The 14,364-nt window shown below is 50.1% G+C and overlaps 1 protein-coding gene across 1 annotated transcript; it reads right to left on the minus strand.

Moving 5' to 3' along the window:
- Positions 1-2,162: 2,162 nt before the first annotated feature.
- On the minus strand, positions 2,163-10,839 carry Slc38a5 (solute carrier family 38, member 5). The gene is given in 18 exon segments (XM_005415372.2): positions 2,163-2,384; positions 2,970-3,074; positions 3,164-3,308; positions 4,007-4,122; positions 4,319-4,419; positions 5,016-5,095; positions 5,292-5,411; positions 5,494-5,552; positions 5,838-5,909; positions 8,291-8,297; positions 8,943-9,025; position 9,122; positions 9,161-9,252; positions 9,863-9,936; positions 10,024-10,069; positions 10,072-10,138; positions 10,616-10,712; positions 10,787-10,839. Coding segments are annotated over 18 exon segments (1,419 nt in total). The 3' UTR covers positions 2,163-2,283.
- Between the last annotated feature and the right edge of the window lie 3,525 nt (positions 10,840-14,364).

Raw genomic sequence — 14,364 nt, forward strand, 5'->3', positions numbered from 1 at the left:
AAATTTAATGCAACCTCAATCAAAATACCAACAACATTCCTGGTAGAACTAGAAAAAGTCCTAAAATCCATTTGGAACCAGAAGAGACCCAGGATAGCAAAAGCAATCCTGGCTAAAAAGAGCAAAGCAGGGGGCATCACAGTCCCAGACTTGAGGTTATATTACGAAGGTACAGTTATAAAAACACCATAAAGGCTATACTTTCAGGGATCATTTCTATAGTGTATTACTAGAGAAGCTTCTCTGGTCATGTAAAAACAGCATAGTGCTGACACAAAAACAGACATATGGATCAGTAAAACAGAGTAGAGCATGCAGAAACAACCTTGGGTACATTCAGCAGTCTAATCTTTGACAAAGGGGCTGAAAACATATGCTAAAAGGAAGATAGCCTCTTTATCAAATGGTGCTAGGAAAACTGGCTGTATACATATAGAAGACTGAATCTAGACCCATATCTCTTACCATGTAATAAAATTAAAAGAAAGTGAATCAAAGATGTAAGTATTAAAACAGAAACAATCTGCTGGAATGGAAGATAAAATAGGTAAAACTCTTGAAGACATAGGCATAACCAAGGACTTTCTGAACCGAGCCCCAACTGCACAAGAAATAACAATAATCAACAAATGGGATTATATCAATTTAACGTGTTTCTGCATGGGAAATGAAACAACTAAGAGAGTGAAGAGACAACAATGGGAAAAATGTTGCCAGCTACTCCTCAGACAAAGGACTATTATTTAGTATATATAAAGAACTCAAAAAAACTTCACACACATGCACACATGCATGTGCACACACACACACAAACTACAAAAAAAAAAATTTAGACCCCCAAAGTGAAAGACTGAATTAGAAAATGGGCAACTGAAATAGACACTTCTCAGAATGGCCAATAAATACATGAAAAATGTTCAACATTATTGGCCATTAGAGAAATGCAAATTAAAACAACACTGAGATTCCAGAAAGAATGACTGTCATCAAGAAATTAAAGAATAACAAATGCTAGGGAGACTGGTGGAAAAGGAACCCTTCTTCATTTTTCATAAAAGTGTAAAGTAGTGTACTCACTATGGAAATCAGTATGAGATTTCACAGTTAAAGACATAATATTACAGTGACACATGCATAGTCATGTTTATAGCAGCACAATCCATAATAGCTAAATCTTGGAAGCAGCCTATATGTCCATCTAGATGACGCAATTTGGTTGGGGGGTGTTTGAGCTCAGGTCTTGCTATGCAGTCCAGTCTGGCCTTGAACTTACTATGTAGCCCAGGCTGGCCTCAAACTCACAGAGATCCTCCTGCCTCAGCCTTCCAAGTGCTGGAATTACAGGTGTCTACCACCATGACCAGCATTTAACAGATGAATGGCTAAAGAATATGTGGTACTTATGCACAATGGAGTATTATTCTGTCGTTAAAAAGGATAAACTTGAGTCTTTTGTAGGAAAACAAATGCACCTTGAGACTAACGGTAAGTGAAATAAATCAGATGATAAACTTATATATCACATGGTTTCTCTTATATGAAAAACCCAAACTACAAATAAAGAGCAAAATATAAGAGATAATAGGAAATAGTGAGATAGATATTTAGCATATGGAAAGGGAACCAAGAGACAGAGAGAGGAGAGAGGAAGGGGAGGAAATGAGATTAAAAATAAGGGAATTGTGATGTGTTGTGCACATGTACCAAGTCCCTATGAAGAACATGATCATTACGTACTACAAACATGTACAAAAAAATATATAGGAGAAAAGATCAAAGGGGGATGGAGGGGAAGGGATAAAAAAGAATTATTAAAATATGTCAGGTACATATAGCGACTGCCTATGCTAAATATAATCATTATGTACTATAAACATGTACTAATAGAAAAGAAACCAATAAAATAAAAGATCAGAAAGTGAAGCCAGAGTTGTGATTCTGCATGTTTATTCTTCCCCTTCAGCACAAGGGTCATCCCAACAAATGGCTTCAGCCAAGAGGTGGCACACAGGACTAGGCTGGGCAAGGGCCCCCAAGGACCCGACCTCCCCTCCTCCTCCTCCCATGGGCTTGGAAGTAGGACCGTGATCCAAGGTTGCCATCCCTGGGGAGGAGGAAGTAAGCCACTCTGCAGCTTCTGCTGTCCCCTACATCGACAGCCACATCTATGGGGACCAGCCACATCCATACCCCATGCTGGAGGGACCCAGGAGAGTAGCCCCAAGTCCCTCCACATATGTATGCACATGTGCATGGGGACCAAGTGGGGCAGGGAAGACCAGGTCAGTGTCCAGGCATGGGGCTCTGGCCTGTGGCCCAGTTGGCAAACAGAAAGCCCAGACTGATTGCCATGAAGAGAACCCCCAGGATGCCAAAACACAGGGAACGAAAGGAAGGAGGAAGAGGGAGGGGAGAGGCAGCTGCCTGGGACTCCCCACCCAAGCTCTCGTGAGAACACTCCATTCCTGACCTTCCTGCTTTCACCTTCCTTAAAGCCAGGCCCTTCCTGTGAGTCTTCTCCCTCAACCTCTTCTACCTTCCTTAATGCCAGACCCTTCCTATAAGGCTTCTCCTCCATCCTCCTTCAAAGTGTTCTTTCTTGCCTGCCTTCCCAACACTGCTCCTTTGATCTGCGTGGAGAATTCTCCCTCTATGTCAGCACTTTTTTTGAGGTACTGGTGATGGAACCCAGCCTCTCATATCCTGGACAAGTGCTCTACCACTGAGCCACACTCCAGCCGACCAACCCCTTCTAGAGCACATCCTCTGTCCTCGTCCTCTGCCCTCCCGAGCCCCACTTACCTGTCTCCTCGGCACCTTCCAAAGACAATCACCACCATTCTCTAGCACCATCCGCCCCCTTCCTGGATGCTCCCTCTCTCCAGGCCCCTCTTGAGCCGGCCTTCACTCTCCAGCCACCTGACAGTTCAGAGTGCTGCTTCTTTCCCCACCCTCCCCTGGGGAGCTCACCTGGATCTTGGGCCAGGAGCAGAGGGGCTCCACCTCAGAGGGGACAATGCGAAGCTAGAAGATGCTGGGAAGGATGAAGATAAGGCTGGGGGCAGAGATGGACCCTGGAATACAAGGAAGAACAAGAATCAACCTAAGTTTGGATGTGAGGCCCTTATTAGGTATGGCAGTGGTAGAAATTGGAGATATTGACCAATAACCCCAAAGATGTCCCGGATGTTCTGCACACAGATGACAAGGACATTGACCAACACCAGCAGGAGCAGGGCTATGACCACATGCCGTGGCCAGCTGAAGGCCTTCCTGGGGAAGAGCAGTTGCTGCAGGGCCCAGAGGATCTGTGGCCAGAGAAGGGCGGGACAGTGTCACAACTCAAGTGCTGCCCTCATCTGTGTGACTGTGTCTTTAACCCCAGCCTGTTTGAAATTCCTGATTTTCCCTCCCACTATCTATGGCTCTACCGCCTGACAACCCACGTCTCTTCCTTCTGTGTGATCATCTATTTGTGCTCCCACCTTGTCTAAAATCCTTGCATCCTCTCTCTGCCCATCTCTGTCTCTACCTCTCTGCCTGACCATCACCTGCGACTCCCTCCATCTGCCTCTCCCTCCCTCCTGTGGCAAATCATTCCCACCTCCCCAACTGGGCACCTTGTCCTTTCTTCATCTGACCACTTCTGCTTCCAGACTTTTTCTGTCCCTCTTTCTGCTTCATCTTGACTGACCATCTGTCTATGTTGCTCCCCTAACTGGCCTGTCCAACCTCTCCTGTCTGGCCGCCCATCTGTGCCTCTCCCTCCAAACGACTCCCCATCCCCCAACTCTCTCTGTCGTGCCACCCACATCCCCCTTCTGTCTGACCAAACTGTGCCTCCTCTGCCTGTCTGACAACTCTGCCTGTCCTCTCTGTCCATCCTTGCCTCCCCATCTGTCCATCTGCTCCTCTGTCCGTGCCCCATCTAAGTGCCCACACCCATGCCCTCCGACCCTCCAGCCCCGTTGCTCTGCTCCCTGGGCTCCCCTCTGCCCCCACACACAGGGAACAGCACGACAGGCACAGCAAGCGTCACCACGAGTAGCACCGCCAGGCGCACGCAGAGGATGAGCAGGTCCTTCTCTCTGTACATGTACAGCATCTCCTCCTTCACGCTGCCTGGGCCATGTGGCAAGGGACACAGAATGCAGAAGGTGACAAGAACACCAGGACCAGTGCCTCAGAAACCCACACCCACATCCACGGTGACTAAATCTATGCATGTGAGGTACCCTCCTTTTGCAAACAGGAAGATTCAAGATGATGGGGTCTCCATTGCTGCCACAGTGCCCCCCACAGCCCTAGCCACACTCACTGTAGGAAGTGAGGTATCCAAAGGTGGCTGTGAGCGTGTACATGCAGAATATGGCCCCAGTGGACACATTGGCCACGGCCTGCATCCTGCGCTGGGAAGGCCTGAGGGGTATAGGATGCCAAACTGCCATGCTTGGACCTCGGGATTTGGCCTAGTCCTCTCAAAACCAGCCCCACCCTCAAGAGTCCCATCCTCCTACACTAACATTCAGCTGGGGCATGGAGGTGTCCTGTCTCTGGTTCTCCTGCCTAATCAGCCAAGCCCGCCCGTGTCTGTGCGCCCAGGACTCACCCCATAGGAGCATCTCCACCTCTTCCTCCCATCTGGCCATCCATGCCGTCTCTCCATGTGATCCCCTGCACTTCCATCCATCGCATCCGCCCTGCCCTCCACCTTGTCCACTGACTACTCCTGCCTCCCTAGCTCCAGCCAGGCAGACGCCTTGCCATGATCAAGCGACCCCCACCTGCCCATTCGCATTTGTTCTGGAATTTCAAACAGTAGCGACTCAGGCCCCAGCCCATAAATAGTCAGTATCCTCAGTCCCCTGAAGTCTCCTGGCTCCCAAACCTGTCCCTCAACACAACCTATCTCCATCAAGCTACAGCCTCAGGGTGCTGCAGGGATGCTCAGACCTTATACCTCTCACTCCTCCCCTGGCTGGCACGTCACCTGCCCATGACCCCCCCCCACTTACCTGTGCACCTCTGTGTAGATGGGCAGCACATCAGGGTGGCAGACAAAGGCAAAGGCCATAATGGGCACCGTGTAGGCCATCTGGGGAATGGTCCAAGTACATGGGATTAGAGCCCACAGGGGACTTGGTGATCTCCTTCTTCTGTCCCCCTGGCCCCACCATCAGCCTCCACATGACAGCCTCCCAGGTCTGCTGAGCCCCCCATTAGCAGGCTAGAGTGTGAACAGGAACAGGGGTCTCCATGCAATGCCTGCTCCTACACGCCCACACACTCACCTGCGAGTCAACTGTGAACATCTGGGCCTCACAGGTATTGGTGAGGTCCAAGGACACAGTCTCCATTGCTGTCTCATTGCAGTGTAGACCACAGCAAATCTGGAACTTCTGATACATGACCTGGGAGTGGGGCAGCAGGGAGGCAAGGTCACTGGGGAAGCTATGTCCTAGTGTCCCAACCGCCCTCCCTTCTCTGACTTACTGAAATGAGGAAAAACAGCATGCAGATCAGAGAGAGGCTGCTGGTATACCCCAGATGGCCTACAGGGAGCAATACACAAAGCCTGAGAAGTCAAGGAGCCCCACAGCAAACCCTAAGCCCCTAGTCTGGCCTTCAAACCCCGCTCCCTTCAGTTACCTTTGCATAAGTTTTTTACTTCCACCTGGACCCGCCTCCCTTCCTTAAGGAACTCCTACAAATCTGTGAAAACTCACATCAAACAAACTCCCCCATGGTGTTCCACAGCCCTTGAAAACCAGTATTTTGTCCCTCCAGTTCCTACTCTGTAACCCCTCTACCCAATGACCAACCAAGACAGAACTTACCTAAGTGTTTCATGAGAAACAGGGACAGGATGATTAACACGCTGACCGTTATGATCAGGTGGTCTCCTTTCCCTAGGGAGACTGGAAGACACAATAACCAGCCACTGGCCAAAGAAAAGCATGAGGCTGACACACATGGGAGCCAGCCAGCTGGATTTCTGCTCCCCATCGGGGGAAGTGGGAAGACACCTCAAACTGTAAAGTTATTCAAGTCATTACAGTGACAAATGGCACAATAGGATTAACAGAAACAGACTGATGTATGAGTGATGGTATTTTTTTTTTTTTTTTGGTACCAGGAATTGAACTCAGGACCTTGTGCCTGCCAGGCAGGCACTTGTGCCACTGAGCTATATCCCTGGCCCCAGACTGATTTATGAGAACACTGGACCCCATCTAAAAAAGACAAGTATAGCCAGGAAAACTCACCATCAGACTTGCAAACAGACATACAATCAGACCAGAGATCCCAAATCAGTCAGATCGGATGTGAAAATCATCCCAACACAAGATGCCAAACACAAAGACAGTGGGTGATGATCCTCGTACGTGTGTCAAGTAGAACAACAGTCTGGTGGCAGACACACCACAATGCAGTCAGTCAGAACAGCAGAAACACACATGCATACTTTTTTGAACATCTCAAGGTCTGTTGGATGTCGGAAAGTGGCTGAGCTGATTTGGTCACACAGCCAAAGAAAGACTGACATAGAAACAGAGTCAGCCCGCTGGCCTTACTGTTGGAACCAGGCTCCAGGAAAGGGCATCTCTGGCTGGGTACAGTGTTGAACGCCTGTAATCTCAGCACTCAGGGAGCTGAGGCAAGCAGTCATGAGTTTGTTACATAGCGAGTTTCAGGGCAGCCTGGACGACATAGTACCTCCTGCCTCAAACAAACAAACAAACAAGAGGGTCTCCACAGATATTGGAGGGAGGTGCCCAAGCAAGACACAGTTAATACAGGATTGGCTGGATCTTCATTCAAAATAACTTTTGTTTTTCAGTACTGGGGGTTGAACCCAAGGCCTTTGCACTGAGCTACATCCTCAGCCCTTTATTTATTTCCTATTTTGAGACAAGGTCTTGTTAAGACTTGCAATCCTCCTGCCTTAGCCTCTCAGAGCACTGGGATCACAGCAGTGCTCCACCATGCCTGGCTCATTCAAAAGAACTTTATTTAGTACCTAGTGTGTTACAAGTATTCACATGTTCTCTATCTCATACACCACTAGACAGAAATATACCAACAAAGTGCCACTGGCCATAAATACAGTGGAAGTTAATTATCATAATTACACAGAACTTGGGCATAGGTGTAGCCCAGTGGTAGAGCACTTGTCTAGTATGCACAGCACTGAACACACAAAAGCAATTAGATGTGGGGCTGGGGATTTAGCTCAGCGGCAAAAGCGCCTGCCTGGCAAGCGCAAGGTCGTGAGTTCGGTTCCCGGTACCGGAGAAAAACCAAAAAACCAAAAAAAAAAAAAAAAAACAAAAAAAAAAGCAATTAGATGTACCTCATCAGACCTGGATGCTCTCAGAATCAAACCAACTAGCTAACAAGATATGCATAGATAATAAAAAGCAAAGCCAGACACGGTGGCACATACCTGTAATCCTAGCACTCTGGGAGGCTGAGGCAGGAGGATCAATAATTTGAGCTCAGCCTGGGCAACTTAGTGACTTAGTGAGAGCTTACCTTAAAATTTTAAAAAAGTTTTAAAAGGGCTGGGGATGTAGCTCAGCACAAAGGCCCTGGATTCTATCCCCAGTGGCACTAAATGTAAATAAATAAATGTAAATAAATAAATAAATGCAAGCTCTCAGTTTAACTTAACAGACACATGGACCGACTATCCCAGAGTCTGACTGACAAAACCAGATATGCACATACATACCAAGCAAAGTATGGGACCAGTAGCAGGGTCAGAGCTGGGAGTCAAAAACATGCAAAGGGGAGGAGCCTGGAGATGTAGCTCGGTGGTAAAACACTTGCCTGGCCTAAGAGGGGTCCCTGGGTTCCTTGATTCCTAGCACCACACACACACAAAAAAAACTCACACAAGATTTGGTGATATGGTGGCACACACCTGTAATCCCAACTGCTTGGGAGGCTAAAGCAGGCAGACCACAAGTTTAAGGACAGCCTGGGTAACTTAGAGAGACTGTTTCAAAAAACAGTGCCCATTGTACACAAATGGAGTCTCATAGTACACAAATAACCAAACAGATTCTGCCACCAGGATGCATCCAGCATCAAACAGTCAGAATAACCAAATACACATGGTTGCAGCCACAATACAGAGGACATATACAGGCATAATCAGGGATCACATGTACAGAGCCAGAGAAAATGTACAAGAACAAACAGCCACTAAGTCAAACACAGATGGAGCTGACTGGATGTAGAGCATGTCACAGACACAGCTGGCACTGCAGTATGACATGTGCACCCCACCACTGGAGTCAGAGATCATACATTTGGAGCTAGACAAGATCCGGCAGCCCCATGGACCCAGAATCTGACTCCCCCAATCAGCTGCACAGGGAAAGTAAGAGTGTCGGACTTCTCCAACTCTGTCCAGGGTGAGTTGGAACTAGGTGCCCACAGATGTATAAGAAAAGTAAGAAAAACATCAAACCACGAGAGCCAAAATTCTGTGGTCAGGTACTAGCAGCCTCTAGGATTGACTGCCCTCAAATACCAAATTCAGTCACCTTTTATTGAGCAAGAACCAAGGACTTGGCTAGGACAAATGGGTAGATACCAAACATATTACCAAGAATAATTAAAGGATCACCCAAGACACGCCTATAATCCCAGCATTCAGGAGGCTGAGACAGGAGGATCTTAAACTCAAGGTTAATCCAGAATGTATAATAAAGCCTCATCTTAAGAAACTCTAACAAACAAATCATTGTGCCCTCAAATGCATTCTAATCAAATAGTGTCCTTCTTCACATAACAGCAGCCAAGTGTCAGACACATATAGTTGAGGGCAGGTGTTGTGACACCATGCCTGTAATCCCAGCAGTTGGGAGGCCACCTTGGTTAGAGGTGGAGTATAGTCAAGGCCTCGCAGGCCAGCCAGGGGTATCATCCACTCTCCTCTCAGGTTCTTTGCTCAGGAAGGCACCGATAACCAGGGGGAGTTCGGATTCGATGATGAACAGGTAGCTGGACATGGCTGGTGTAGGTGGGTGAAAGTATAAGCAGAAGGGCTCCTCTTAGCCTCCTCCCCTGTCTGCCCCAGCTCAGCCTCGGGAAGCCTACCTCTTTCCACCCTTCCCCTCCGGTTAACCCCACTTCCCAGAATCCTCACCCCCAACATGTGCAGACAGATGATGGTGGCCACCACTACCTCCCCCACAGGCCCGAATGCCCTCTGTCCCAGCTGCTCATAGGCTCGGATGCCTGGGGGTGGGCAGAAAGGAATGAGGTGTGGGTGCAGGCTGGGCAGGGAAGGAGGGCCTTAAGGGGATTGGTTCTGACCATGGAGGCTGGAGGTGAGGGCTAGGCAGTTAGGGTTGAACTGGGGCATCAAGTCTGGGAGGTGGCAATTGAGACCAGGAAGAGGTTAGGGCCTGGAAGTGGAGTGTGGAAGTCTTATGACCACAGCAGGAGGGAGAGAAGCCTGGGATGTGGAGGTCTTGGGGCTTCGGGGCTGGCTTCCAGAGTAAAGGAGCTGGGGATTGAAGGGTACGGTTAGAGGTGGAGTACAGTCTCGGGTGGGGAGGACCTGAGTAACAGTGTCTGATAGCCAGACTAAGGGGTTGGCAATAGGGGACCTGGGAGCCCAGATAAAGTTTGAGGCCAAGGTTGAGTGTGGGATCTGGAGTTTGGGGAGTTGGGTGTGAGCTCTGGGGTCAAGGTGGTTATATCCAGAGTCTGAGGTTTGAGTTGAGATCTGGGGTCTAAGTTCAGGAACTGGGTCTGGGACTGGGGTCTAAGTTCAGGAACTGGGTCTGGGACTGGGGTCTACAGGGGATGGGGTAAAAACCGGGATCGGAGCTCTGGGTCTCACCTGCAACACTGGCGCAGGTGAGCAGGAGGTGGATGGAGTAGGAAGACAGCAGTGCGATGCACAGCAGCAGGGCCCTGGCCGAAGGTGCAGCTCAGCCTTGGCCCCAGCCTTCTCCCTCACCTCACCTTACCCCTGGCCCCTAGGGCTGCCTATAGACTCACAGGAAGAAGAGGGCTCCTGTGTGACCCATGGCATAGGCCAGCCCAGGATGCCACTGCCCATGATGGCATTGCTGAGGTTGAACACCGGCATTCCAAACGATGTCTTCCCCTCGAACTGAGGACAAGGGGCCAAATCCAGGCACACACGGGAAAGAAGCAGGTAAGGAGACTAGCGTTGGGGCCAGGGGAAGGCTGGATAGGGTTAGGGCAAATGGGGTGGGGAGTAGTTCGAGGTCTATGGGAAGAAGGAGAAAGCTGGATGGCAAAAAGAGTTGAAGATGGGAAGAAAGTAGGAAAGGGAGAGCTGGGAAGAGGAAAACCAGGAGAATCTGCAGAGAGCAGCTGAAAGTGGAGAGGAACAGGATGCAGGGAGTGTCCGGCCCACTGCTGACCATCTGAGGGCCGCTAGAGGAGGGAGAGTGGCTAGGGTCATGGAGCAGGAGCGGAGGGGAGCTGGGGAGGGAGTAGGGCATCTACCAGAAAAGAAGAGCCGGAGAAGAGGTAGGGAAGGAGACGCCTAGGCAGAGGAACAGCTGGAGAGGAATAGCTAGAAGTGGGCAGTAAGGGAGAGTAGGTGCGACCCAGACAGAGCCTATGAACTCATATCCATGAACTGGACTGGCTTCTCCCCAGGAGCTGGACCATGGCTGGACAGGAAGCCCTCAAGTTCCTGCCTGTAACTAGACAGGCTAAGGATATAGAGGCTGATGAGAAGGTGACCCTCCACTCCCTCCAGCCTGCCTCTTTGGAGCCCCCAACTCACTCCTCAGCACCCAAAGGGAGGGCTCCATTCACTTTTGGATCTTGCATTTCCATTTTGTGGGCAAAGAAATGGGGCAGGAGGGTCAGAGATGGGGGGCCTACAAAGTGAAGAGAACCAGATGAAAGGGATCACACGCAGACAGATAAAAAAGCAGCAAACAGGCAGGTGAGATGAACAGGGACAGAGAGCGATGAGAGAGGCAAAGGGATAACTGGAGAGAGACAAGCGTGAGAGAAAGAGATAGGCAAGACAAGACTCAGAAGAGAAATGCCAACAGTAGCTCAGAGAGACATGGAGAAAAGAAGGCAGCAAGAGATAAATGGAGGGAGAGAGGGAGAGACAGCAAGATACAAGGGAGACCAACCTCACAGCAGATGAGACGGCCCGTTCAAAGCAAGATCACCTCTCCTCCCAGACCCCAGACTCACTCTGTCCCCTCCCTGGCACCGTCTCTGTCCTTCCCCATTCCAGCTCCCCCATAACCCTCCCCATCCCTCCCCCTTATCCTGTGGCCAGCCAGCTCACTACTAACTGGGACATGTGTCGTCCATTGCCTCATCCCTCCTACTGCACCCCCCACCCCTGCTCTTCCCCGCCTGGGCCCAGGAGCCCGGAGCTGCTGCAACCTGACGGAAGGCGGGGCGGGCACAGGCTCCACAACCCCGGCCTCAGATGCTGCATACTGCTTTTGGACTGCTTTCTGGAGGCAGAAGAGAACCCAACGCCCCTCTTCCAGGTACAGAAATGACGCTGGGAGGCTGGGTGTGTCACTAGGTGATGCAGCACTTCCTAGTAGGCAAGAGGTCCTGGGTTTGGTTCCTAGCACCACCAAAAAAGAAAGTGACCCAGGGACCTCCCGGTTAAGGTTAGGCCCCTTCTAGGCCCTAGAGGTATTTTTAGGACCCCCACCAAGTTGTTTGGTTTGGTTTGGTTTTTCTCCGGTACCAGGAACCGAACTCACGACCTTGCGCTTGCCAGGCAGGCGCTTTGCCGCTGAGCTAAATCCCCAGCCCGGCCCCCCACCAAGTTTTAAATACTTTCATAGCCAGGTGTGGTGCGGCATGCCAGTAAACCCAGCACTTAGGGGACTGAGGGCAGCTGAGCTACACAGCAAGAGCCTGTCAAAAAACAAAACAACAACAACAAGCCTCAACCAAACAAAAACTCCTCTTCTGGCAGAACTACTTTTGGAGGTACTTCCAGTCTTGGAACCCTCCCTGGCCTGTAGTGTTTCAGGAGCCTGATGGAGCATGATCTAGGCTTTTTGCTCTAGAAGGCTGTCTCTGTGTGCAGGTGCCTCTTCCCAGGGAGCCACGTGCTTCCTTGTGGAGGTGTCTCTGCAAACCCCATCCCAGCTGGGACCTTCTGTCTGCAGAATGGGGAGTCTAGAAGGAATTTCCAGCCCACGGCTCACTTCCTGGAAACGAGGTGACTGAAAACCCGCCATGCAAGGTCCCCGCCAGAGCTAAAACTGGCTCCCGAAATCCCCTCCTCAAGTCCTGAATCTCCTTTCTGGCACGGGGAGGGGTCGCATGCTGCTGCCTCCACAGCTACGAGCACCCTCTGGGAACTTCCACCACTGCTGATTCACTTCCTGGAACCAAGGTACCAAAAAGACATCCTTCCTCCATTCAATTTCTAACTATACAAATGTTTCGAGGGAAACTCCTGAACCCGCTTCTGAGAGCCTCCCATACTCGTACTTCAGTGTCCCCAGGGCTACCATCCCCACAGCTCGCGCCCCCTCCTCACCTACTTGCTGCTCTCAGCTCCAGAAACATTAGCAACCCAACTTGGGCTCAGGGACTCCCACCCGGTTCAGCTCCCGCTCTCGCAGAGTTCAGCCCCTGCCCCGCCCTTCAGCCAATCTGCTCCGCCTGCACCTGTTCCACAGCCAATCAGCGTTGCGTGCGCTTGCTCTTTGGCTAATCCTCACAGGCAGCAGATAGTTTCTTCCCTAAGAAGAGCTAATTTTATTTTTTTATTTTTTGGTACTGGAAATCAAACTCAGGACCTTGCGCTCGCCAGGCAGAAGTTTGTGTCCATGAGCTATATCCCCGCCAGAAGTGCTAATTTTGAGTTTCCCTTCTTCTGGCCCTAGGCAGGAAAGTGGGGAGGAGTGCCCACATCTGGACCCACTTGGAAAGATACAAAAGTTAGTGTTTGTCTTGGTGGTGGGGAGATGGGCTGAAAGACTGAAGGTGTAGATTCACATCTAGAGAGAGGGACTGGGAGAAAAAGGAAACAGACTTCAGAGATCAGACCTCGGACAAGGAACGGAGAGGAGGAGACAGAAAAAAGGAACCTGCACAAACAGGAGCCGTAGCACACGATGTGAAAGCTCACTGACGGGGCGGGGGGCGGGGGGCGCTGGGGATTTAGCTCAGCGGCACAGCGCCTGCCTGGCAAGCGCAAAGTCGTGAGTTCGATTCCTGGTACCAGAAAAAAACAACACCAAAAAAAAAAAAAAAAAAAAAAAAAAAAAAAAAAAAAAAAAAAAAAAAAAACCTCACTGACGGGACAGAACCATAAATGGGCTTGGAGGAGAGGATGAGACGGCATTAACAGGGAGAAGGTGCCACAGAGACAGAGGGACAGATGCCTGCAGGCACTGGAGAAAGGCACCAGACAACAGGTCCAGTAATAAAACAGAGACACGGGTTGGCAAATAGGTGCATACAGCCAGGCCCATCAGCAAACAGGTCTGGGCCAGACACTGCCCAGAGACTGAGGGCACTATTAAGACAGGTACCTAGAAGAAGACAGCAGTCTAAGTCAGATTTGGGCAGAGAGGTAGACAGGTGGATGGGCAGGTGCAGAGTTAGATATAGCCAGGTCATTCTAGACAGACCTAGGGCAGGGAAGGTGGAGGAATGGACACACAATGTCTGTAAACTGAGTGTATCCCTGAGTCCTTGACCCCAGCCAGGCAAGGGGTGAGGCCTCCGTACACACTAACAGAGGAACCCCACTGCCTATCTGTCAGCCTGCTCAGGGGGATCCCCCCCAAGGGAGATTTTCACAGGTGAGTTCCGAAGGTTAAAGAACACATGTGTGTAAAACATCAGCAGGCAGCATGGAGCAGAGCAGAGTGCAAGAGCGATAGTGCAAGAGAGCACCTGCATCTTTATTGTATAATTCTTATAAAGGCTGTTATCTCATATTTATGTTCTTGTATAGTGCTGTAACCAGTGCATTCGTGTTTACCTGTGCTAAGTCATGGTTTCATAACTGTATCCCACTGTACACATGTGCTAGACAAGCAGGGTGATGTCCTCAGGTGTCCTTAGACACCCCCGAGCTTTGAAGCAGTCTGAGTAGTTCCCCACACTATCTTACTATCAGTCACTTTTGGAGGAGGGGATGTGACAGAATCTTACTATACTCTTTAGTCTGGCCTTGAACTCACTATAAAGCCCAGGCTAACCTCTAACTCGCAGCAGTCCTCTTGCCTCAGCCTCCTGAGTGCTGGGATTACAGGTGCTCAACACCACGCCTGGCTCACTGTCTTATATGGAGGTCTGTCTATTCATTCCCATCCATGCACAAGGGGAGAAGCACCAAGCTGTTGGAGTGGT

This window comes from Chinchilla lanigera, unplaced genomic scaffold (genome assembly GCF_000276665.1).
Source record: "Chinchilla lanigera isolate Chin_1 unplaced genomic scaffold, ChiLan1.0 scaffold00142, whole genome shotgun sequence".
Taxonomy (NCBI): domain Eukaryota; kingdom Metazoa; phylum Chordata; class Mammalia; order Rodentia; family Chinchillidae; genus Chinchilla; species Chinchilla lanigera.